Below are 23,492 nucleotides of genomic sequence, written 5' to 3'. Positions count from 1 at the left end.
TGGCTTTCTTTTGGGCAGAACATGAATTATATCTTGCTTGCTTTAAATAGGACCATGCTGGACGTCCCAATTTTGTTTTGGGTTTTTTTAATTGAAAAAAAATCACCACCTCATGTCAAAGGCTGACTTCCAATACATTGCTGAAGTAGCTGCTCTGCTACATACAAAATACTGATCCAGAATCAGTCTAGAAAATTAAGCATTACATTCCCACAAAGATTCAGCGTGCTAAGGGTGAATAGCAATCATCTGTCAAAGCTCTTGTTGCAAGACAAATTGCTCTCCAAACAATAGGTGGTTAGTTTGCCAGGATCAACTAAGGGTCCTGCAGTGCTTTGGAGCTGTCTCAGAGAGGAAGGTGACTGCCCTACAGGCCAACTAACAACTACGGGGTAGTGTGACCCATAGATGACAGATAGCTCCTTGTCCTCTCCTAAACAGTGGGCAAGTGTGTTGGGACAAGGTCATTCTTATCCTGGCTAAAGAGCTTGCTATTTTGATTTGTAAAAATCTCCCCGACTCCGCCTCTAATTTTATGTGCAGCTGTAGACAGACAGTGCCTCCTAAAGAGCTGTCATAGTTTAGGTGGCTTTGGGGATGAGCTCTCACTGCCAAGAAAATGCTTCGTGTGATTAGCATAATGTATAGCCTCTGACAGCTAAACTACCGCAGAGTTGTTCTTAGTTGAAAATGGGAGTGTGAACGGTGAGTATCTGGGCAGGTGGGGCTCATTCGCCATGGCAGGCAGTCCACCTAGGATAACGGACTCTGATTTCAACCCAAGAACATCAGGCCTGGCCAGGCAGTTTATAAAAGTGTGCCAAAAAATGTGCCAAACACACATGCTTCATGGGTCTTTGTCTTCAGGGAGCATATCACTAGAATGCTATGGCATCCGCAGGAAGCAAACGTGCAACCGCTTCACCTGACAGCTGTGGAAAATAGGAAAAGGCCACCTCATTACGGCCACATGCAGCTGAAGAAGCAAGCCCAAGAATTATGTTTGGCTTCACTTAATGTGGAAACAATGACTAGGAAATCAAGAGAAGTAGCTGAGACACTGAAAAGAAGAAGAGTGCAGATTGCCTGCATACAAAAAATAAAATGGAAGGGGTCAAAATCCACAAACACCAAAGAGGGTTACAAGATAATGTATCGCGGCTCAGTAGCAAGGAGGAAGAGAGTAGGAATAATCGTAGCAGAAGTATTACAGGACAAGCTAGTGATCACCCTAAAGAAGAGCAACTGGTCTATGAAAGTTAGAATAGTACTGACAGAGAACAAATATTTGTGTTTTTTAATGCAGATGTGCACCGCAGGTTGGTTGTATGACTGAGGAGAAGGCAGAATTCTAGATAGTGCTGAACCCAGTGACAAGTGAAGTACCACAAGCAGAGTACTTGATTGGAGCAGATCTCCACAGAATGTAGAAGAACACAGTGAGGACTACAATGACAGCCATGGAGGATGAGACTTTGGAACCAGAAATGAAGCTGGTGGGACTATCTTAGAGTTAGCCAGAGCCCATGGCCTGATTGTTACCAATACATACTTTGTAAAGAGGGAAGAGCACTTAATTACACACAAGTGTGATGCCAACAGGTCCGAGGTCAATTGTTTGTAAATTGCTCTCCTGGGTTCAGTTTAGTCTCTCTCACACTTTTAGATCTCTTCTTCTTGTAAGGAAGTAATCTAAAAATGTGAGAGAGACTAAACTGATGCCAGGAGAGCAAATCATAAGCAATCTATATTGCTGTGCAATGGACTTCTGGGTGAAAAGGCTAGTGGGGGACAAAAGATGAGTTGTGGAACAAAGAGGTGGAGCCTTGCGGAAAGGGAAGTTAGTGTGAGGTATAAGGACAAAGATTCTACTGAGTTTGGGCAACGATCAAACTGACCACAATGATACCAAAGTGGTTTGGGGGAAAATAGCCAAACATATTACAGAACGTTCACAGGCTGCATGTGGCCAAACAAGAGGAGGGAAATTTCATTGCAAGGGGACATGGTGATGATCAAACAATGTGCAAGAAGCTGTAAAGGAGGAAAGGTTTAAATGATGGCAGAAAGTAGGAATGGTAGAAAATTATGAGGAATACAAGCTGGTAAAGAAAACATCAAAAAAAAAAGAGCAGTTACGGAAGCTAAGGGGTAGTACTGAAAGGTGAACTGTCTGATTGGAGGGAGGTCACCAGTGGGGTTCCTCAAGGTTCAGTTCTGGGTCCGATTTTATTTAATCTATTCGTTACTGACCTCGGAACCAAATGTAAGAGTGGGCTGATAAAGTTTGCGGATGACACAAAGTTGGGAGGCATTGCCAACTCGGAGAAGGATCGGGATATTCTGCAGGGAGACTTGGATGACCTTGTAAATTGGGTATTAGTAATAGGATGAGATTTAATAGTGAGAAGTGTAAGGTGATGCATTTAGGGATGACTAATAAGAATTTCAGTTATAAGCTAGGGACGCACAGGTTAGAAGTGACTGAGGAGGAGAAGGACCTCGGAGTCCTGGTTAATCGCAGGATGACTATGAGTCGGCAATGCGACGTGGCTGCGAAAAAAGCTAATGCGATCTTGGGATGCATAAGGCGAGGTATTTCTAGTAGGGACAGGGAGGTGCTGCTTCCGTTATACAAGGCGCTGGTGAGACCTCACTTGGAGTACTGTGTGCAGTTCTGGTCTCCTATGTTTAAAAGGGATGAACTGAAACTGGAACGGGTACAGAGAAGGGCAACTAGGATGATCCGAGGAATGGAAAACCTTTCCTATGAAAGGAGACTCGAGGAGCTTGGTTTGTTTAGCCTAACCAAAAGAAGGCTGAGGGGGGATATGATTGCTCTCTTCAAATATATCAAAGGGATAAATACCAGGGAGGGGGAGGATTTATTTCAGCTCAGTGCTAATGTGGACACGAGAACGAATGGATATAAACTGGCCGTGGGGAAATTTAGGCTTGAAATTAGACGAAGGTTTCTAACCGTCAGAGGGGTGAAATTTTGGAACAGCCTTCCGAGGGAAACGGTGGGGGCGAAAGACCTCTCTGGCTTCAAGATTAGGCTAGATAAGTTTATGGAGGGAATGGTTTGATGGGATTACGTGATTCTAATCAATTAGGCAATAACGGCCATCGCTGGTAAAATGAGGGTCTGGCTAGAGAATCTTGCCTGTATGCTCGGGGTTCTGCTGATCGCCATATTTGGGGTCGGGAAGGAATTTTCCTCCAGGGTAGATTGGCAGTGGCCCTGGAGGTTTTTCGCCTTCCTCCGCAGCATAGGGCAGGGGTCGCAAGCTGGAAGATTCTCTGCGACTTGAAGTCTTTAGATCACGATCTGGAGACTTCAACAGCAGAGCTAAGGGAAAGTGGGGGGGTCAGCTTTTGTGGCCTGCATCATGCGGGGGGTCAGACTAGATGACCATATTGGTCCCTTCTGACCTTAAAGTCTATGAGTCTATGAGTCATTTAAAGCCGTTTACACAGGACTACTACGGAAGGAAGGAAGGAAAGGAATATATAGATTAGACAAGATTAGGCAAAGAAGCTCAGAGGATTTGGGAACTGTGAAGTGAATTAAAGAAGAAAACAGAAGAGCACTGGTGGAAGAGTGTGAAGTCATTAGGAGATGGCAGCAGTTTTATGAGAAACTGCTCAATTAGGAGAATGTAAAGAAGCCACTGAGGAAACTATGCACAAGCAACAACCTTACAAGACTTATCATCCTGGTGGAGACTCAGACATTGCTCAAGATGATGAAACATGGCAAGGCAGTGGGACCGAATAGAATACCAATTGAAGCATTTAAAGCAACAGACCATGGTTATGACAACAAACTTTTTTCACCTTAATTCACTATACTGAAAATCGCAAATTGGTCCCTATTTTTAAGCATAAAGGAGATGTGCAAGAATGTAGCAATTACCAACCCATCAAGATAATGATTCACACAATGAAATGCCTGCAAGAATTATAAAGAGTGTGGGAAGAACTGGAGCACCAAGTAAACAACCACCATTTCAGGTATATGCCAGGAAGGTCAACAATGGATGCAGTGTTTGCAGCCTGAATATTGCAAAAGCAGCACAGGGAGAAACACAAGGAATTGCATTTAGAATAAGAGATGTCTTATGACAAAGTTCCTAGAGAATTATTATGATGACACCTGCCGTGGCACAATCTGCCAGAGACATACGTTCAGACTATCATGGACATGTATGAGAATAGCACAATAGCAGTGAGAAGCAGCTGAGGCTACAGTGAGTCATTCACCATGAGGGTAGATCAACATCAAGGATCAGCCTTAAGTCCATTCACATTTGTGATTGTAATGGACACCTTGACACAGGACATCAGGGGAAAAGCTCCTTGGAGCATTCTTTGTGACAATGACGATATGTTGTGCCGAGAAGATACTACAAACTGGAAAGGGAGCTACAACTATGGAGAGCTGCATTAGAAGAAAATGGCTTATGAATCAGCCAACAAACGATGGAATACATATGATACTTTGTTGAGAGATAATGAGAACCCAGTAAAATTAGATAGTGTAGAGTTAGAGTCTGTGCAGCCAGTGTTGGCTCAGTGTTGAGGCATGATGGGAATGTAAATGCAGACGTTAGGAGTTACATGAAGAGTACTTGGTGTAAACCAGTGGTTTTCAACCTGTGGTCCGTGGACCCCTGGAGGTCCACAGACTATGTCCAAGATTTTCAAAGGGGTCCAAACCTCCATTAAAAAAAAATTAGGAGTCTGCAAATGAAAAATAAAGTTGAAGGGAAATCTCTGCAATAAGAATATACCAAGTAAACTAAAGAACAAAGCATATAAGTTCATGATTAGGTCAGCCATGATGTATGGGTCAGAATGCTGGCCAATGAGGAAGAACTAACAACTGCTTCGCACTCCTGAAATGAGAGTGTTCAGGTGGACGCTAGCGCTGATAGGCTACATAATGAAATGGTACAAACCACAATGCAGGTTGCTCCATTGCGGAAAAGCAGAGGGAGCATAAACTGAGATGGTTAGTCATGTGAGATGATGTGATGTGTGATATGTTGGCCAGAGTACAAAAGCGAATAGTCACAGAAGGCTGTTGTCAGCTAGGAGGATACACTTGACAAGAACACTTGAAAATGAAGAACAAGAACCACCAACCCCGAATGATCAGATAAGGCAAAGGCAATGAAGAAGGAAATAAGAAAGTGGAGTAACACTCTATTCCGAAGAAAGCACAAATGCACACATGGAGAAACAAGTCTACAGTGTGGACAGAGAAGGTGAGGTGCTGGAAGAATGTAGAATGATGCACATCTTTGTGATTTAGGCGGCATTTTGGCAGACACATAAGCTATGCACCCATTCGTGCATCACCACTATTACTATCACATACACCCAGTTCGTAACAAACAGACAGTCTGTCAGCAAGGTTTGACTCTGTTGATCATGGATTTTTAATAAATCATATAGAATGGATGGTGGACCATTGCTGTGCTGGCTCTGATGTCTTAGTAGCTAGCCCTCAAATTCAGTGATATTAGCCTCCCAATGTCAGGAGCACAATGTGTATTTGACAAATTTAACAGCAAGTAGTTTTTCAAGGTAACATTTCTGTTAGTATTTCAAAAATTAAGGTTTAATTATAACTCATTTATTCAATGGAAGATCTCTCCCATTTACCTTAAACAGTGTAGCTGTCTCCGGGATTATTCCTCTGATTTTCACCTGAGGCTCTAAAGGAAGTGGAATAAGTTCCACATCTGATAAATTCATCTTCTCATTGTCTGCAAGTAATGCCTGTAGCCTCTCATTCTAAAAGAGCAAAAAACCAAAAGTGCAATTAGATGAAAATGTAAATGGAGTTTAAAAGAAACATAGATGGAAAAGCATGAGAACAACCTTTACAGAAATATTTATATAGTTGGGTATAAAAATGTGCAGTAACAAAAAAGTAGATGTATATCCATATAATATAGCATTTATAAAGCACTTTATGCCTTCAAAGCAATGTAACATCCATCTTTAGCACAATGTGAAATTAAAAAGAAATTGCAGAACAGTCGAAGTAATCAGATATTCTACACCCAGTTCAAAGCCAGTCATATAAATACATGCAGGTTTAGATATGTCAATGATAGTAACCTTCCAATAATTTCTTTGTATTTTTGTAAATTGGCTACATGCCCCTATGAAGGGGTGTTAGTTTTCCACATTAATAGAGGTCTTTAGTTCTCTTATGCAAGGTCTGTTCATAGAATCATAGAATATTGGGGTTGGAAGGGACCTCAGGAGGTCATCTAGTCCAACCCCCTGCTCTAGGACAGTGATACTCAGATCTCAGTGGTTCAGGAGTAAATTAGCGATCAACATTACCCAAAAGAGCCGTTGAATTCACACTATTTTGTTTCAGTTACTAAAGAACTATTCATATTTAAAACCGTATGACGGGGGAAATATTTAATTTATATATATATATATATATATATATATCATTCTCACAGCAAACAAGTTAATAACTTAGTGCAAGTTGATAACCTAATTGGTTAATAACATAATAAAAGCATCCTGATTAATAACTCAGATTTGTTAATAATTAAATCACACAGTGTTTTATATCGTGTGCTTCAAAGAGCCACAGGAGACACATTAAAGAGCCGCAGTCTGAGTCTCACTGCTCTAGGATATGATTCTACACTTGGAATTACACAGATGGAACCCTGCACCAGTATGGAGCCCTGCTGATTTCAATGGGTTCACTCGTGCTGGTAACAGCCTGCGACAATCTCACTGTGGGAACTGGCCCCACCTTTATAATATTGAATCTACTATATTTTAAAATAATCAGTACTGCACACATTTTTAAAACTGCAATTCAGTCAGAACTATTTACCTAATATCCTATATAATAAAGAACTTATGCACCAATTGCTCAACAGCTGCCCTATTTCCTCCTGCCAACCATGCACAGAATAGACGTGAAGTGAAGGCAGATTCAGCGGATTCCACTGATTTTAACGCCAATCAGAAACAAAGAGTGACCTAGGGCCACTATATTAGCTCAAACACCCCTGGGCATATTTGCAAAGGCCAGTTGCTGCAGGCCAGAAGATAGCCCAAACCTATACATTTGAGTTATATAGAAATATATCGGCAATTACTATATACAATGCATCTTACAAGTGTTTCTCTCTGGTTTATGTGTAGGATAGATTATAGGCCAGAAGCACATAGAGGTTTTTTGTTTGTTTGTTTGTAATGCAGAATAGATATAGTTTCAAGAACATATGCATATTACTCAATTTTCATAATGTATTTTCCCCTTCATGTATTATAGATACAATCACACAAAGCATGACTAAATATATTCCATTTTCTGGATAAACATTGTGCTATATAAATAAATTCAACTTAACAGGTTTGATGAAAGTTATAAATGCATATTAAAATATCTAAGACTCAAAATTTAGCTCAAAATTAAATTATGGAAGAGATAATGAATCTAGAAAGGAGCCACTGACCTCACAGAAGACTAAAGCTCCTTGTTGAATATTGGTATAAAGAACCAATAAACATATTAAAAAGGAGTTTTTGTTTTGTTTTTGTTCATTTTAACTCATACACCATAAATACTTAGAACCTAAAAAACACTATAGAGATTGGAACATATAGTATCAAGCTCTTCAGCTAATATTTGTAATAAAAGTTCAGACATTTTCAATGTGTATCCACGATCCCTGAAAACTCAGCTACGATGCAAAGTTTGTTTTCTTCTTAGCAAGATCCTGATTTTTATCCAGATTTTCAGGTGGATTAAAAAGGAGATAACAAGATCTAATGATAAATCTAAAATCAGATTATAAGGTCTATATGTCTCAATCTATATTAGTATTTAGGATTATAGTGGTTTCCAGTGTCTTGCTTGTGCTATAGCGCATTCATACTTTTCCATGTAAATGTATACGAAAATCTCAGGCACGAATCAGTATTAAAAAGTAGTTTAGTAAATGCTATGGAAAATGGGTCATACACTAAGGAAATGAAATGTTCAGCACAACATTATGTGGGGGAGAAAGGAGGTGGTGGTGAAACTGGTATTAACGATGCTATTGAAGGATTGACGGACACAAGCAGTAACAAAGATAAAATGAATAGAATGAACATGGCATACAGTCAAATATCTCAAACACAGGAACAAAAAGACTAATAAAATCAAGAATCATAAGTATACAACCAAAAAAAAACCCTATTGGTTTCTAACTCCTCTCACCAAAAGGTGAAAGGGGAAAAATAGATAAACTACTGACATAGTAAATACACAACAATTAATAGCTGAGAAAGGCGTAAAAAACCCTGTCTAAAAAACCTCAAAACATAAGCTACACAAGTACATACCCAGAGATGGGGTCAGGCAGGATTGCATTCAGGCAGCTGCCATGACCTCGCTGGTTTTAGGCACTAGTTCAAGCAGAGCTAGTGCGTGTATATCTACCTGAGGTAGGAATCACACTTCCCAACTGCTGTGTAGATCATAGAATCATAGAATATCAGGGTCGGAAGGAACCTCAGGAGGTCGTCTAGTCCAACCCCCTGCTCAAAGCAGGACCAATCCCCAACTAAATCAATGTACCCTTAGAGCCAAAGCACTATTCTGGATATACCTTCCTGAGGGTACAAGAGTTATATTTGTATAAATTAAAGAGGAAAAATAAATTGATCAAAAAGCATCTTTGAGAAAAGATTTCCCAGAAATTTTAGTCTTCCATATGTGTGTCCAAAAAGGTGACCAAAGAAACCAAAACAAACAGAACTAGAACAGCTCAGGGCAAAAAACGCCAAAAGAGCTGAAATACTTCAGGCTAAACAAAACACATACACTGCATATTAACATAAATGCTTAGCTTAAATAAGACGTTAGAAAAATTCAAAGTATCTTGCTACACAACTTATCAAAAGTTTCCAGTGAAAACTAACACTCGTACTCTAAAATTTTAACCACGGAAAGTTTTTATTCCTGCATTTACCTTTTTTTTACGATTCCCACTTTCACGCTGCACTGCCTTCATTAGATGAACCAGTCGATCTACAAATGTCTGCTGCGCTGCCAGCAAAGAACGCATAACCCTGACAGACTTATCGCCCTACGTGAATGAAAAAGAAACAGAAAATTAGGTCTTTGTTCCATAATTACATCTGAAATTTGTACATTTATTCTTAGTCTAGCTAGATTTCCCAAGTTAATAAAAAAGATCAATTATCTTTCATTTCAGAGTTCATTCAAAGCACAGAATTTTCTGTAAAATGTAATCAAAATTGCTGTAGCTGGCCATCAGTTATCTGACCTTTTAGTGCACTTCAATTTACATCAACAATAATAATTTGAGTGGTGAACATTCATGCATGACAAACTAATTCACAGGGAGGAAAAAAGTAAGTTTCATGAAGATTCTCGCATGTGAAATACGCCTTTGTACTACATGAGTCACATACAAACCTTGAAGCAGCATTAATGAGATGTGAAGCAAAATACAATGAAAGATACCAAACTGTTAGACTTAAGCCAGCAAACGCTGTACACATATGCCAGAAGTTATGAAGTATAGCTCAGGAGAAGGACCTTTTTTCACTACATCAGCACCCTCTACTGCTGACAGACAGATTGGCACTGCTTCTTGATTCAGCAAAGGCTAGTGATCCAACCTCAAATTTGTCAAGCAGGGCCAAATATTCCTGCCAAATATCAGACATTCACTGCTAGATGCAAGGGGGTCTAGAGGCAAGCATGATACGAAAAGTCCGTTTACCGTTTATCGGAAAAGCAACAAATAGAGAAAGGGAAATACTTTCTTGATAGTTGCATTCATTTGTTTTTAACTAAAATTACATCATTTACAGCAGATCAAATTAATTCCTGGGAGAAGTAGGGGCTTGGCAGACTGTAATGCTTATGGCAGGGCATCGTAGGAAACTAGTGTCTTCTTAAAGAAAGCAAACACCTGCAAACTGCTTTAATCTTTCATTACCTAAGGGATGGGTTACCTTTAATAGAGCCTGACTAAACCGTCTCATCACATTTAGGTACATTTCATGAGTCTTTGGATCCCTCTGCTGAGTGTCTTGGTCTTCACATTCCACTATTACATACCTTTAACACAAAAACAATCTCGGTTAGGTTGTCCTTCTGCGATACAAGTCACTTACCTGTGCAGTACTACAGCCGGGTAATAAAGATCTGCAATTACAGCAAAACTAATTTTGATTCAGGGCAAAACCTGAATCTTCAGGTAGCAGTATCAGGGACAGACACCCTGGGTCTTTCCACTGATATATGGACTACTTGAAACACTTGAGATTTACTTTCACTTAAGACATAAGAGTGGTAGCACTCAAACGGAGCACGTACGGACGGGTATCCCAGACACACACCTCTGCCCCATTGCATATCGATCTACACTAATAATTTGTCCTACCACTCATTGACAGGAGCGATCTACCATTCTCACTGCTCTATTATCCATTCCTAAACTGAGTGCTACAAAACGGCAATTCAAACAAACCTCCTGAACCCCCATTCCTGCCTCCCCCGCCCAATGCATTGTCACTGCATGTTCCATCAGCAATTGGGGTGGAAGAATACTTGCGTGATCCCAGGGCATGGCTTTGCAAATAAGTTACTGTTCATTTTTAAAAGGACTACCAGACTAGAGGCCTCAGCCAAAGAAGAGAACAATATTTTACAATCATTTTTGATTTGATGCCTTATTTTGGTAAATTATGTGTGGTTCTTACTCTGATTGCCCTTATGGGTTATTTCATATGCAGCACAGAAATGTAATTTCACTTATACACGATAAAGTAATGCCAACCAAAACAGGCAGTTTGTCAATTATCACCCTTCTATCCTCTGAGATATAGTATAGCACAATACATAGAACTGTGCGTATTCTAGGCGGGGCTATTTAATATCCAAAAGAATACATTATATTTTTTAATGCTTGGTTTGGATTAAGTCAAGTGACTGTACAAATGTAGTGAACCTAATCAGTCTTCACAGATGTTATGGACTAATTCCACCCACGCTGAGACAGTTACCTTTCTGATTACTTTATGGTGGTGTCCCAGGACTGGAGCTCCAACATGTTAGGCACTATACAGGCTCAATGGAACAACCTCTGACATCAGTAAGTGTTTTGAGGTGCATGGGCAGAATATTTTGTTACTGATTGGATAACTGGGTTTTTCAATACTGTGAGAGCCCATAGCAAGTTTGAGGAGTGCTGATAAGAATGTTGATTACAAATTAAACCAAATGAATAAATCTGAGAGCCGAGCTAACTACACTTGTCCTAATATTAAGTCTAGCTGATTTTATGCTCTGCTTAACAATTATGTTTCTACCTATCTTACACAACATATACTTTGTTTCTATTTTAGATCACTGAAACTGGTTATATGCTGGGACAACTAATGTCAAGTCAGTGCTTAATTTGTAATGAAAGAGGTGCCGGGGTTCAAGCAATTATTTTTTACCCTTCATAACTGATACAGCAAGCCCGGAGGTTGCCAGGGCTATGAACTACCAAGCCTAGCAGTGTCAGGGCTCAACCTGGCAAGCCCTGGCACAAATTAAGCACTGTGTCAGGCACCCCAAAGAGAAAAATTCATTTAACAACATGGGAGATGAAAGGAGGTGACAACATGAGCCAATTCAAAAATGGAGCTGCAATTCCACTCCCAAGACAAAACTATGTAAAAGGTGCACATGGATATGAAGGATAATGTGCAGAGGATTGTATGACCTAGCTACATTTCTAGATTGAAGAGCATGTTTTGAGTAGATAGGGATTAATATCTAAATTTGGTAGCCACAGAACAACTAATCAAAATGGTCTCTTCTTGATGTAGAAAATCAACTGCAGGAAACTGCACAATCCATCAGATAATCTGCTGTCGTGGGCTGTCTCTTCAAATTGATTCAAGAGCTCGCTACATCAAGCGAATTTTCCATCAAGCTTGTGTGCTATACATCTTTCTAAACTAATTTACAAACTGATAACAAAATTTGAAATACATTCAGTATCCAGATAAATACCTGTGTTTCACAAGGGCTATACTCTTGATAAATCCTATAGCTAACCAGAAGCCATTTCCAAAGCTCTCTTACTCTTGCAGCAGTGATTGCTAGTAGGATAGCCTTTTTTAAGGCTACAAATTTAGATCTTACTACAGAGGAAATGAAGTCCGACAGCTTCTCGTGTGTATTTTCAAAGCTTATGTACTCAACAAGCGAAGGGAAAAAGGAAAAATGCAAAGAAATTCATTAAAATGTGTCTTTATCTCATCTTTCTTTGCAAAGGAAAGTACTACATGGTATCTCTCTAACTTCTTGAGAGGCAGGCCCAAAGGCCTGATATCATATGCCTCAGTAGATGATGTACACACAAGAAATAGTTTTAGTCATCTATGCACAAAAGTGAAAAAGTACAGGAATGACTCTAGCATCACAGTAATATGAATGTGATGCCTGAATTTCAAGGATTACTGAATTTTTCTATTGATTGTTTTAAGCTCATGCTGCATCTGGTTAGCTGAAAAAACGTAATTGATCAGCAGCCAAAAGGATTTATGGCTATGCCAGATCAAACTGTAGCTGTGACATTTGGATTTTGTCACTGAGAAATTGAGATGTCTGAAAAGAAAAGAAAGAATAAATTAGCTGATTTTGCGGTCAGAAGGCAAGAGTGTTTTGAGAGAGCTTGACAGTTTGTTGACTGAATGAGTTAGGAAGAAGAAAGTTTGTTCCAAGTTTCAGAATGCAATGTACTTGTATTCTCTAGTGATACAAACAGCACACAATCTTGCATGTATGAAAAGGTTTGGGGTTTTATGTAATTGGCAAAACACAAAAGCTTCAGTAATGACTGTGAAATGAACCACACATTTAAGTGAGCGAAGCTAGACTAAGTTATTTCTACTTAAATAAATAAGAATGTTTGACCGGACCAAATATTTAACGTCTATTCCCAGTAATCACACTTGTAGTTCCTTACCTTCAGAAAAGGAGCCCATTATATTTTTAGTTTAAAACAAACATTCTAGGCTATGACAAAGAAAAAGTGTATGCTGGCATGTTCACCATGTGTTGTAGTAAATCATGTTTCTGTTTGATTAATATTTTTAAATTTAAATATTGTATGTAAGAGGGAAGACAAGGATATATTTTGCGAGGATGGACTTATTCTGACAGTGCTTCCAGTTGTAAGTCAAATTTTTGGCACACCATTTTGGACAATGTATTTTAATTCACCCTTTTCATTTCCAACTATTATGTTCTATTCATAGCATATTAGTATTAGTTCCAGCATACTTCTGATAACCATTTTCAATCAATGACATACAGAATTATAAAACAGGGGTACATTTTTAGTGCAGTGATTTAAGTGCAAGACTCCAATCATCTGGACAAGGTGTCACAACTATAGGTCATTCATGGGGGGGGGAGGGGGGGAAGGAGGAAAGTTATTTGCAGCACTACCTTATTTAGATATTCATATGGTACTCATCCACGATAGCTAATAAAGGAAGTCTTAGTTTAGCACAACAGGTTTACAGTGCCTTATGCCAATTATGCATTTTATTAAGTGCTATAATACAGGGCACGAACTGAGTGCTATAGACAGATTGCTATGAAAACGAAAAAATCATAACAATCCAAAACTGAATTACGTTTTTTTTTATTCCAATTGAATGACACTTGTAGACCATAAAGTGAGAATTTAAAATGTTATTTGGATCACTGCATTAATGCAAATATAATGCTCTCACTTTATCTAGAGACATATGCGTACACGTTATTTTATAAGCTAGTGACTGCCATCTTTATACTAGTTACCCTATGTAACTGCGTACTGTGTAATCCTCATCCTTCCTTTTGTTTATTTAAACCCATTATTGCATCTCCAATTGAGATATTAAGTTCCTCAGGGCAAGGACTATCTTTTATTCTGTGTCTGTATAGCACCTTGTACAATTGGACCCTGATCTCAAATTTGGGGACCCTAATACAAATAATACAAAGTAAGTTTTGACATACCAGTATAAGTAGTTAGCCAGTGTGGAATTCTTGCAGGCTCGGGATATCAAAAAAGTGCAAAGGTCTTGCTGGAATAGATTAAAAAGAGTAAAAAAAAAAAAAAAAAGTTATACAGTAGAACCTCAAAGCTACAAACACCAGAGTTACAGACTGACCGGTCAACTGGACACCATGTGAAACTGGAAATAACCAGTCAGGCAGCAGCAGAGACCTCCCCCAAAAAACAGACACACAAACAAACAAACAAAAAAACCCGAAGTACTCTATTGTGTCTGTATTGCATCTTAAAGGTAGGCACATCTGGGCTGCCTGTCCCCATTCCCTGTCCCCATGTTGGGGGGAGGGATAGCTCAGTGGTTTGAGCATTGGCCTGCTAAACCCAAGGTTGTGAGTTCAATCCTTGAGGGGGCCATTTAGGGAACTGGGGTAAAAATCTGTCTGGGGATTGGTCCTGCTTTGAGCAGGGGGTTGGACTAGATGACCTCCTAAGGTCCCTTCCAACCCTGATATTCTATGATTCCCACCCATGGGACAGCCACTTACAGCTAGAAGGTGAAGACATTGGCGCTGCCAGCCCAAGGCAGATGGAGCCAGCAGAGCAGGAGCAGCACTGGGTTCGGCACCACTTTCACCGCTCCCCCGGCCAGAACGGGGAGGGGCTGTTTTCACCCCCTCCTGCCCCAGCCAGGAGGGGGATGAACTTGAAAATTCAGTCCAACCCAGGGAAAGAAGCTGCCTGCAAGGAAGCTGCCAGGGCTGAGGAGGGAGCTTCTGCTAGAGCAGGGTTGGGCAAACTTTTTAGCCCAAGGGCCACATCTGGGTATGGAAATTGTATGGTGGGCCATGAATGCTCACGAAATTGGGGGTTGTGGTGTGGGAGGGGGTGAGGGCTCCGGCTGGGGGTGTGGGCTCTGGGGTGCAGGGGGGAGGGGGGTGGGATCAGGGCTGGGGCAGGAGATTGGGGTGCACGGCCAGGTAGCTCTGCACGCTGCCCCGTCCTCAGGCGCCGCCCCTGCAACTCCCATTGGCCGTGGTTGCTGGCCAATGGAAGCTGCAGGGGCGGTGCTTGGGATGTGGGCAGCGTGCGGAGCTCCCTGTCTGCCCCTATGTGTAGGAGCCGGAGGGGGGACATGCCGCTGCTTTCGGGAGCCACGCGGAACCATGGCACACGTGGTGCGGGACACATGGTGCGGCAGGAGCTCGAGGGCTGGATTAAAACATCCGAAGGGCCAGATGTGGCCCCCGGGCCATAGTTTGCCCACCCCTGTGCTAGAGCCTAGCCTTCTGGAGCTGGAGTCTGAACTGTGCTTTGTTCGGACTTACAAACATAGAGTTACGAACAACCTCCATTCCCAAGGTGTCCATAACTGTGAGGTTCTACTGTAACTGGTAACATACCATTCTACTATACAGAAACTACAGAAGCATGAGGACTGTAGACAGACATGAAGCTACAGAGAAAACTGTTCCTGAAGAGTCACAGAAAGTAGCCTTTGGAGAAGCCTATTTGTTTGTTTGGTCAAAAAGCTAAGTGTGATCTATCCCAAATTAAAAATTAAATAGGAAATTAACTTATTTTTTTTAAATCACATTAAGTAATGTTATACAGAACTTAAATGTCCACTAACATTCATTAAGTCTACCAATACCTCAAAAGACAAAAGCACATCATATTCTTCAATTATACATTTTACATGTGTAATTTTGCACATCTCCAGCCTTAGACTGGCAAAGGCAAGAATCGGATACTAGGTATCTAAATATCATATCTTTATTCACATTTTCTAGCATGATCATCACCTAAGTGGTGTCTGGTGACTCACTGTTGGAAGGTAGCTGATTACCCACCTGGATGCAGAAGGAGGGGAGGGATAGCTCAGTGGTTTGAGCATTGGCCTGCTAAACCCATTTAGGGATCTGGGGCAAAAATCTGTCTGGGGATTGGTCCTGAGCAGGGGGGTTGGACTAGAAGACCTCCTCAGGTCCCTTCCAACCCTGATATTCTATGATTCTAAAGCGAGAGCAGCTTGCTAGAGAGGACCGAAAGTGAGGGCTGAGTAGCCCTCAGATGAACTATGGCAGCAGCCAACCCCAAGAAAAGGCTTGGGCTGAATTTTGTCTTGCTTCATTTGGGATTTATTTTGTGACTAGACCGGGGTAGGCAACCTAAGGCACGCGTGCCGAAGGCGGCACGCGAGCTGAGTTTCAGTGGCACTCTCACTGCCCTGGTCCTGGCCACCAGTCCGGGGCCTCTGCATTTTAATTTAATTTTAAATGAAGCTTCTTAAACATTTTTAAAAACCTTATTTACTTTACATACAGCAATAGTTTAGTTATATATTATAGACTTATAGAAAGAGACCTTCTAAAAACATTAAAATGTATTAGTGGCATGCGAAACCTTAAATTAGAGTGAATAAATGAAGACTCGGCACACCACTTCTGAAAGGTTGCCGACCCCTGGACTAGAATTAAACCCCAGGAAGTAAACTGCACAGACTTTGAGTGTAGCAAGGTGAGCGCTCTCAGACCGATAATACACCAGACAGTTATACTGGCTTCAGTGCAGTCATCAGTTCATCTCCCCATCTTTATCCAACATCTACTAGAAAGAGAAAGGCCAAATCTTCCAGTGGTATAAATTAGGATAGTAACATTGAAATTAATGGAGTTAAACCATTTATACCAGTTGAGGATCTTGTCCAGGAATGCACAGTTTTTGATGTGTGTGCTATATAGATAAAAATAGTTGAGATTTGTATAAAATAATTATATACACACTAATTAGAATATATGTAGGCACATTCAAGTTACCTTGAATGTAATATTATATGCTCACTATGTTTCTCTACATTCATTTTTATCTTTAACAAAAGGTACTGATCTTTGTGTTTAACAGAAAAATACATAATGCAACATTAACCTATTCCTGTTAATGTGACTGTGTTCATAAACAACTTAGATATAAACATTAAGAAAAACCATCAGTATTTTCTTAATAAAGTAATCTTTATATTTAGTTCACTTGAACATTTCTTCTTAACACATTTATATTCCCAGGGCAAGAGTAAAAACTAAAGTGTTGTCTTTTGGACTATGTAACAATGTACTTTCAGGAAGAGTCAAACATCATAACAAGTTTAGTGAACTTGTTATATTTAGCTTATTAGTCAAATTCTATGGGATAAAGACCAATATAAAACAAATACCCATTCAGTTATGTTGGATACTTCTTAGTTAGTAACTCTAATGTGTTTTACTTACTTCAAGGTTTTCACTCTCTGCAGACTCCTTTGTTTTAGAAGTAGGAGGTGGGGAGGATACAGGAGGAAGGGGACTCGCTATGATCTGGGAACTGTAAAGTAAAACACATGCTTTATTTCTTTACAATTAGGATTTGGGATCACACTAACAGTAAAAAAAAAAAAAAAAAACCACCATGGTGTACATTCCATTTGCAATGGATATTGACTAGATTGTACTCCATCGTTATAGGTTTCCCAATTAGCCAAATAGGCTCGACAGCTAACAATAGTGGCAACACTAATTCCTCCAGAAAATCTAAACTTAGTTATCATGTAGTTGTAAAAAAAATTAAGCATGAAAACTTCAAGCACGTGAATGATCAGAGCCTGTTTCAAGGAAGAGAGTGTACGATGCTTCAGTGGTGAAGCTCTCTCACTATGCCTATTAGGAGAAGCAATGTTTCTTCTCCAGAGCAGGCCACACCATCAACATGGAGTCTTGATCAGCTCAGTTTTTGCTTTGAGGGACTTCCTTTCAAAGCACAACTGGGCTGACCTCAAATCAGATTCATGACAATCTCACTAGAAGAGGTGAGATGCATTCTTCACATTCCCAGTGAATTGTGATTTGCAGGCAAATCTGATTTTAGTCTGCACCTGGTTTTAGTCTGAGGCAGTAGATTTTAGCCTTTCAGTGACACTGCTCTGCCACACAGATTATTTGAAGCCAGGGAAGTGGTCTGCCTTCCTTCCTCCTTTGGGGCTCTGAAAACACCCTCTCAAGAGTAGGATATCAAAAAGAATCACCTAATTTGAATGCTTAAGTGACAAGTCAGTATTGAAATGACTACAAGGCACCTTAAGCACAGGCACTAAGTGCCATAGATAAAGCTTTCAAAAACATCTAAGTCATCTAACACTTAGGAGCTTAAGTCCCATTTTCAAAAGTGACTTGGGAACTTAAGTTCCTTTGGTGCTTTTGAAAATATAACTCCAAGAGAATTGGGCTTAAGCATTTAACAACTTGAATCTGACTGGAAGGGCAGGAACACCGAGAGGGATACTTGACAATGCTTTATATCAGTTCAGATATAAGGATTGGAGCAGCAACTGGACAAGCACAGCTGTGGGGACCTGCTTTGGCAACTACAGTCAAGATGAAACCAATTGGAAGATTTAATGTGCAGGATTTAAACTTAGAGGTTTGTGCATGACTGCTGGCAATGGGACTACCTTATGCTCCTCCCAATACTACTGCTCTAAGGACTAAAGTACTTCAGGAGCTTAGGGAGTTTCTGTGTGTCTCATACTAAGGAGTTGAAACGCAGGAGTGAAAATCTTGGTGGATGATATATTTAAAGAAAGGCTTTTCCTCTAGGGCAAATAGGTAGGGATCCCAGGCAACGGAGGCTGTCCTTCTGTGAAGGACTGAGAAAATATCATATGTGATGAATAATCACACAGTAATTTTCCTGTATTGCAGGGAACAGGCATTCACAGGCCTCAGTACTTCCTTGCCTTCTATTTCTGTTTTCATAAAAAATAAGTATCCAGGACCTTTGCAAACTTACATTTTTAGACCAAGTATCATCACCACACAAAGTTTTGTGCTAGATACCCTCAGATGACTGGGTTCTTGCTAGCCAGACACATACATATTTTAAGCAAACCCAACCTATTTCCAAAAAAAACTTTCTACCAAAAATTCTCACCCAGTTCAATTACTAGCTAGATGTATTTAAAGTCAAAGAACCCAACAATTACTTTAATGTCTCAGGAATGGCACTATGAGACTTTCAACCAAAGACACCCCATAGCAGCCTCAGAGCTTTACGTCTTCAACATGGTAGTGACTGGAAGCATCATGAAGGTCTCATAAATAAAGCAAGAGTAACAACCTTGCAATATAAACTTAGTATATGCCAGTGACAAAACTGGAGCATGCCTGCAAGAGAGAATCAGTATTTTACTTCTGATGCCAATATTCCTTGTGTCTTCCCTTCTCAAAGCAAAAGCCCCTTACCTGTCTATTTCTGCAGCATTCGTTCCTGATGCTGCCATACTCTCGGACATTGAACCCTGACTGTCCCTCTTATTTGGCTCTAATCCATTCTTTATGTCATCAAAATTTTCATATTTCAAGGCCTGGACCAACTGCAACAGGTACATCAACAAATCCTTGGAAAGAGATAACACAGAGGGGAAAAAATAGATACACTGAGAGATAAGCTGTTGGATGCTCAGCACTTTTGAGAATTACACCATTTATTCACAAGCCTAAATCAGGGTTTAGTGATCAGTAAAGAAATGGAAGCAGGAACTGAGTAATGGCTAGTGGAGGGTAGAAAGAGTGGTCATGAATATAACGTGGCACACAGGCGGTTTCTATTTCTTGCACTGTTTTCATTATTAAAAAGCCATAATAGCAATTTAAATACACATCTCAGGGTGTATATTTCTGTTTTAGAGTGGCTAATGTTAGTCTTCCTCATACCTTATTGTAATCAACTTCCACTATCCGTTTAATGTAGCCATGTTGGTCTTATTTAATGAAAATTGATTAAACTATTCATTTTAATGTGTTTGACTTCCATCTATAAAAGTTGGACAGAGCCTGGGACTTGGTTATCTAATGCTGCCTCTTCCCTTATCCATCATCGTAAAAGCTAAAACCAACAAAGCAATATAACAGTCCCTAGTTTTGAATTCTTAAGACAGGGTTTTTAATTAATTATTACCTGAGGAATTTCCCCCCTCTGATGGTCTACCAGAACCTGTTTAGTGATCTCCAATGCATGGTGCAAGGAATGTCTTTTTGGTCAACAATATTAACGGGGGTATTACTGAGGGAGTCAGTCTTACTGTGGGTGGGGTGCTAACTAGGGGGCAATTAGTGTTCCCTATTGTGAGCTGATCAGTTTTATGGGTTGCTTTTAAGAAACTGTGTTATGTATCCAGAAGGCACAATCATGAGTGCATAAAATTCCCTATCATAAAAACAGGAGGCAGATATAATATGCATATTAAAACTTAGATAAAAGATTAGATTCCATTAAGTTTCCACCACTTAATGAGTGTTTTTACATGGGTTTTCAAAAAGAAATCCCCCTCTATCTCAAATGTTTTATCTCATTTCTAGCTAACAGAATATCTTTCTGCACCTTCTTCCTCAAAGGAATGCAATGTCAGGACATACCTGCTATTTACAAAATAGATTGCTAGAAGTATCTGGTATACTATTCAACAATGGAGCAGTTAATTGTTAAGTGAACAGGTTAGCATCAAAACTGATCTCTTGGGTTGTGGGGAGAAAGTATGATGGTTTCAGTCTGCATGGCTGAAGACATCTAATACAGAGTATTGATTTGCATTGTGAGAAGTTTTGCTTAATAAAGCTAGAAGTTTTATTCTCTCTAAAAATGGAAACTTACATTGAACAGCTTCACAGTCAACCTTTTATTATCTTTCATAATTACCTTCCTATAAAAGGTAATAAATATTCAGGTAGTAGCAAACATTATGGAAACGAAACTACATTTCTCCATGTACTACATTAGGTCCTTTGATTTTCTCATAGGTGAAAGTAAAGTACACACACGGAACAATACAGTCCTTTAATACCTCATCATCTGCCTGTTGCAACCTGGCAACAGCATACCGCCGTACTGTTGGATTGGTGAAATGAGATGATAACAGTTCCAGAGAATCTTCTACATCCATTGGCTTCCATTTCCCCAGTAGCTCCAGTGCCTGCTTTGCCTCCTGGGGTAGGTCCCAGTTGACACATTTCAAGAACTTTGTCAAAGCCTAAACAAAGAAGATTAGAAAAACTGACTATTCCTAAGCAATTACAGAAATCAATGAACTGGAATATTTAAAGAGTTACATATTTTAGTTTAAGTCAAGACAAGACATAGGGACAGATTCTTATTGCAATTATATGAGCATAAACTGGGGGAATCCAATTGAAGTGAATGGCAATATTCTGGGCAACTAAACTTGTGTGACCATATACCAGTGTGAATCAGATCTGTGTTCTATTCCCAGTTATGCTACTGACTTGCTGCATGATATTGACCAAGGCACTTAATCTCACTATGCATTATTGCCCCCACATCTATAAAATGGGGGATAATTCTGACCTACCTTGTGGGGTGTTGTGAAGATTAATTCTTCAATTTTTGTAGGGCCCTCTGATGTTAGATTAAAGTACTACAGTGCAAGAGAATGACATCTTCTGTAGCAGCTATATCAAATTCACAATTTATTCTCCTCCCAATTAACGCACTTAATCATCACTAGAGACTATGGGGTTTACAAGCACACCAAAGGGGAAAATAAACCCTTAAAATGTGCATCAATCATGGGGGAGATTATCAGGGGAAAAGGGTCTTTACAAGGTTTTACAGAACTTATTGTTGTGTTAAATAAACCTATCTTTCTGCTTGATACCACAACTTGAATGAAAAAAAAATTGTTCGCTTTTTTAAAAAATCAGCCTGTTACCTAGAATACTAAGAATTAGGGCTGTTGATTAATCGCAGCTAACTCGCGTGATTAACTGAAAAAAATTAATCGTGCTTAATCGCAGTTTTAATTTCACTGTTAAACAATAGAATACCAATTGAAATTTATTAAATATTTTTGGATGTTTTTCTACATTTTCAAATATATTGATTTCAATTGCAACACAGAATACAAAGTGTACAGTGCTCACTTTATATTACTTTTGATTACAAATATCTGCATTGTAAAAATGACAAACAAAAGAAATAGTATTTTTCAGTCCACGTCATACAAGTACTGTAAATTGCACTTTCACGATAGAGTGCACTACAGTACTTGTAGTGCACTCTATCGTGAAAGTGCAACATACAAATGTATATTTTTTTGTTATATAACTGCACTCCGTAACACTCAGTCCTACTACTTGTTCAGCCAATCACTCAGACAAACAAGTTTGTTTACATTTACGGGAGATAATGCTGCCTGCTTCTTATTTACAATTTCACCTGAAAGTGAGAACAGGCGTTCGCATGGCACTTTTGTAGCCGGCACTGCAAGATAATTACGTGCCAGATATGCTAAACATTCATATGCCTCTTCATGCTTTGGCCACCATTCCAGAGGACATGCTTCCATGCTAGTGATGCTTGTTAAAAAAAAATGTGTTAATTGTGTGACTGAACTCTGAGGAGAAGAATTGTATGTCTCCTGCTCTTTGGTTTTACCCGCATTCTGCCATATATTTTGTGTTATGGTAGTCTCGGATGACGACCCAGCATGTGTTGTTTGATTTAAGAACACTTTCAGAGCAGATTTGACAAAACACAAAGAAGATTCCAATATCAGATTTCTAAAGATAGCTACAGCACTAAACCCAAGGTTTAAGAATCTGAAGTGCCTTCCAAAATCTGAGAGGGACGAGATGCGGAGCATGGTTTCAGAAGTCTTAAAAGAGCAACACTCTGATGCAGAAACAACAGAACCCGAACCACCAAAAAAGAAATTCAACCTTCTGTTGGTGGCATCTGACTCAGATGATGAATATGAACATGCATTGGTCCGCACTGCTTTGGGTCATTATCGAGCAGAACCCATCATCAGCATGGACACGTCCTCTGGAATGGTAGTAGAAGCATGAAGGGACATATGAATCTTTAGCACATCTGGCATGAAAATATCTTGCGACCCCGGCTACAACAATGCCATGTAAATGCCTGTTCTCACTTTCAAGTGACATTGTAAAGAAGCAGTAGGCAGCATTATCGCCTGCAAATGTAAACAAACTTGTTTGTCTGAGTGACTGGCTGAACAAGAAGTACAACTGAGTGGACCTGTAGGCTCTAAAGTTCTACATTGTTTTACTTTTGAACATAATTCTACATTTGTAAGTTCAACTTTCATGATAAAGAGATTGCACTAGAGTACTTGTATTAGGTGAATTGAAAAATACTATTTCTTTTGTTTTTTACAGTGCTATTATTTGTAATAAAAAATAAATATAAAGTGAGCACTGTACACTTCGTATTCTGCATTGTAATTGAAATCAATATATTTGAAAATGTAGAAAACATCCCAAAATATTTAAATTGGTATTCTATTGTTTAACAGCACGATTAATCATGCAATTAATTTTTTTAATTGCACGATTAATCATTATA

At 39.6% G+C, this 23,492-nt stretch overlaps 1 protein-coding gene across 3 annotated transcripts in view; it reads right to left on the bottom strand.

Moving 5' to 3' along the window:
* The window catches only part of PIK3C3 (phosphatidylinositol 3-kinase catalytic subunit type 3), a 147,294-nt gene that overhangs the window by 77,735 nt on the left and 46,067 nt on the right, over positions 1–23,492 (bottom strand). For all 3 annotated transcript variants that reach the window (XM_026649295.2, XM_026649296.2, XM_026649297.2), the window contains 7 exons: positions 20,950–21,135; positions 19,352–19,506; positions 17,348–17,438; positions 14,084–14,151; positions 10,030–10,135; positions 9,015–9,131; positions 5,674–5,805 (listed from right to left, as the gene is read on the bottom strand). In XM_026649295.2, coding sequence (XP_026505080.1) covers positions 5,674–5,805; positions 9,015–9,131; positions 10,030–10,135; positions 14,084–14,151; positions 17,348–17,438; positions 19,352–19,506; positions 20,950–21,135 — 855 coding nt within the window. The remainder of the gene's footprint in view (positions 1–5,673; positions 5,806–9,014; positions 9,132–10,029; positions 10,136–14,083; positions 14,152–17,347; positions 17,439–19,351; positions 19,507–20,949; positions 21,136–23,492) is intronic.

This window comes from Terrapene carolina, unplaced genomic scaffold (assembly GCF_002925995.2).
Source record: "Terrapene carolina triunguis isolate 2854851 unplaced genomic scaffold, T_m_triunguis-2.0 Scaffold69, whole genome shotgun sequence".
Classification (NCBI taxonomy): domain Eukaryota; kingdom Metazoa; phylum Chordata; order Testudines; family Emydidae; genus Terrapene; species Terrapene triunguis.
This window is presented reverse-complemented; position numbering and strand designations above follow the sequence as displayed.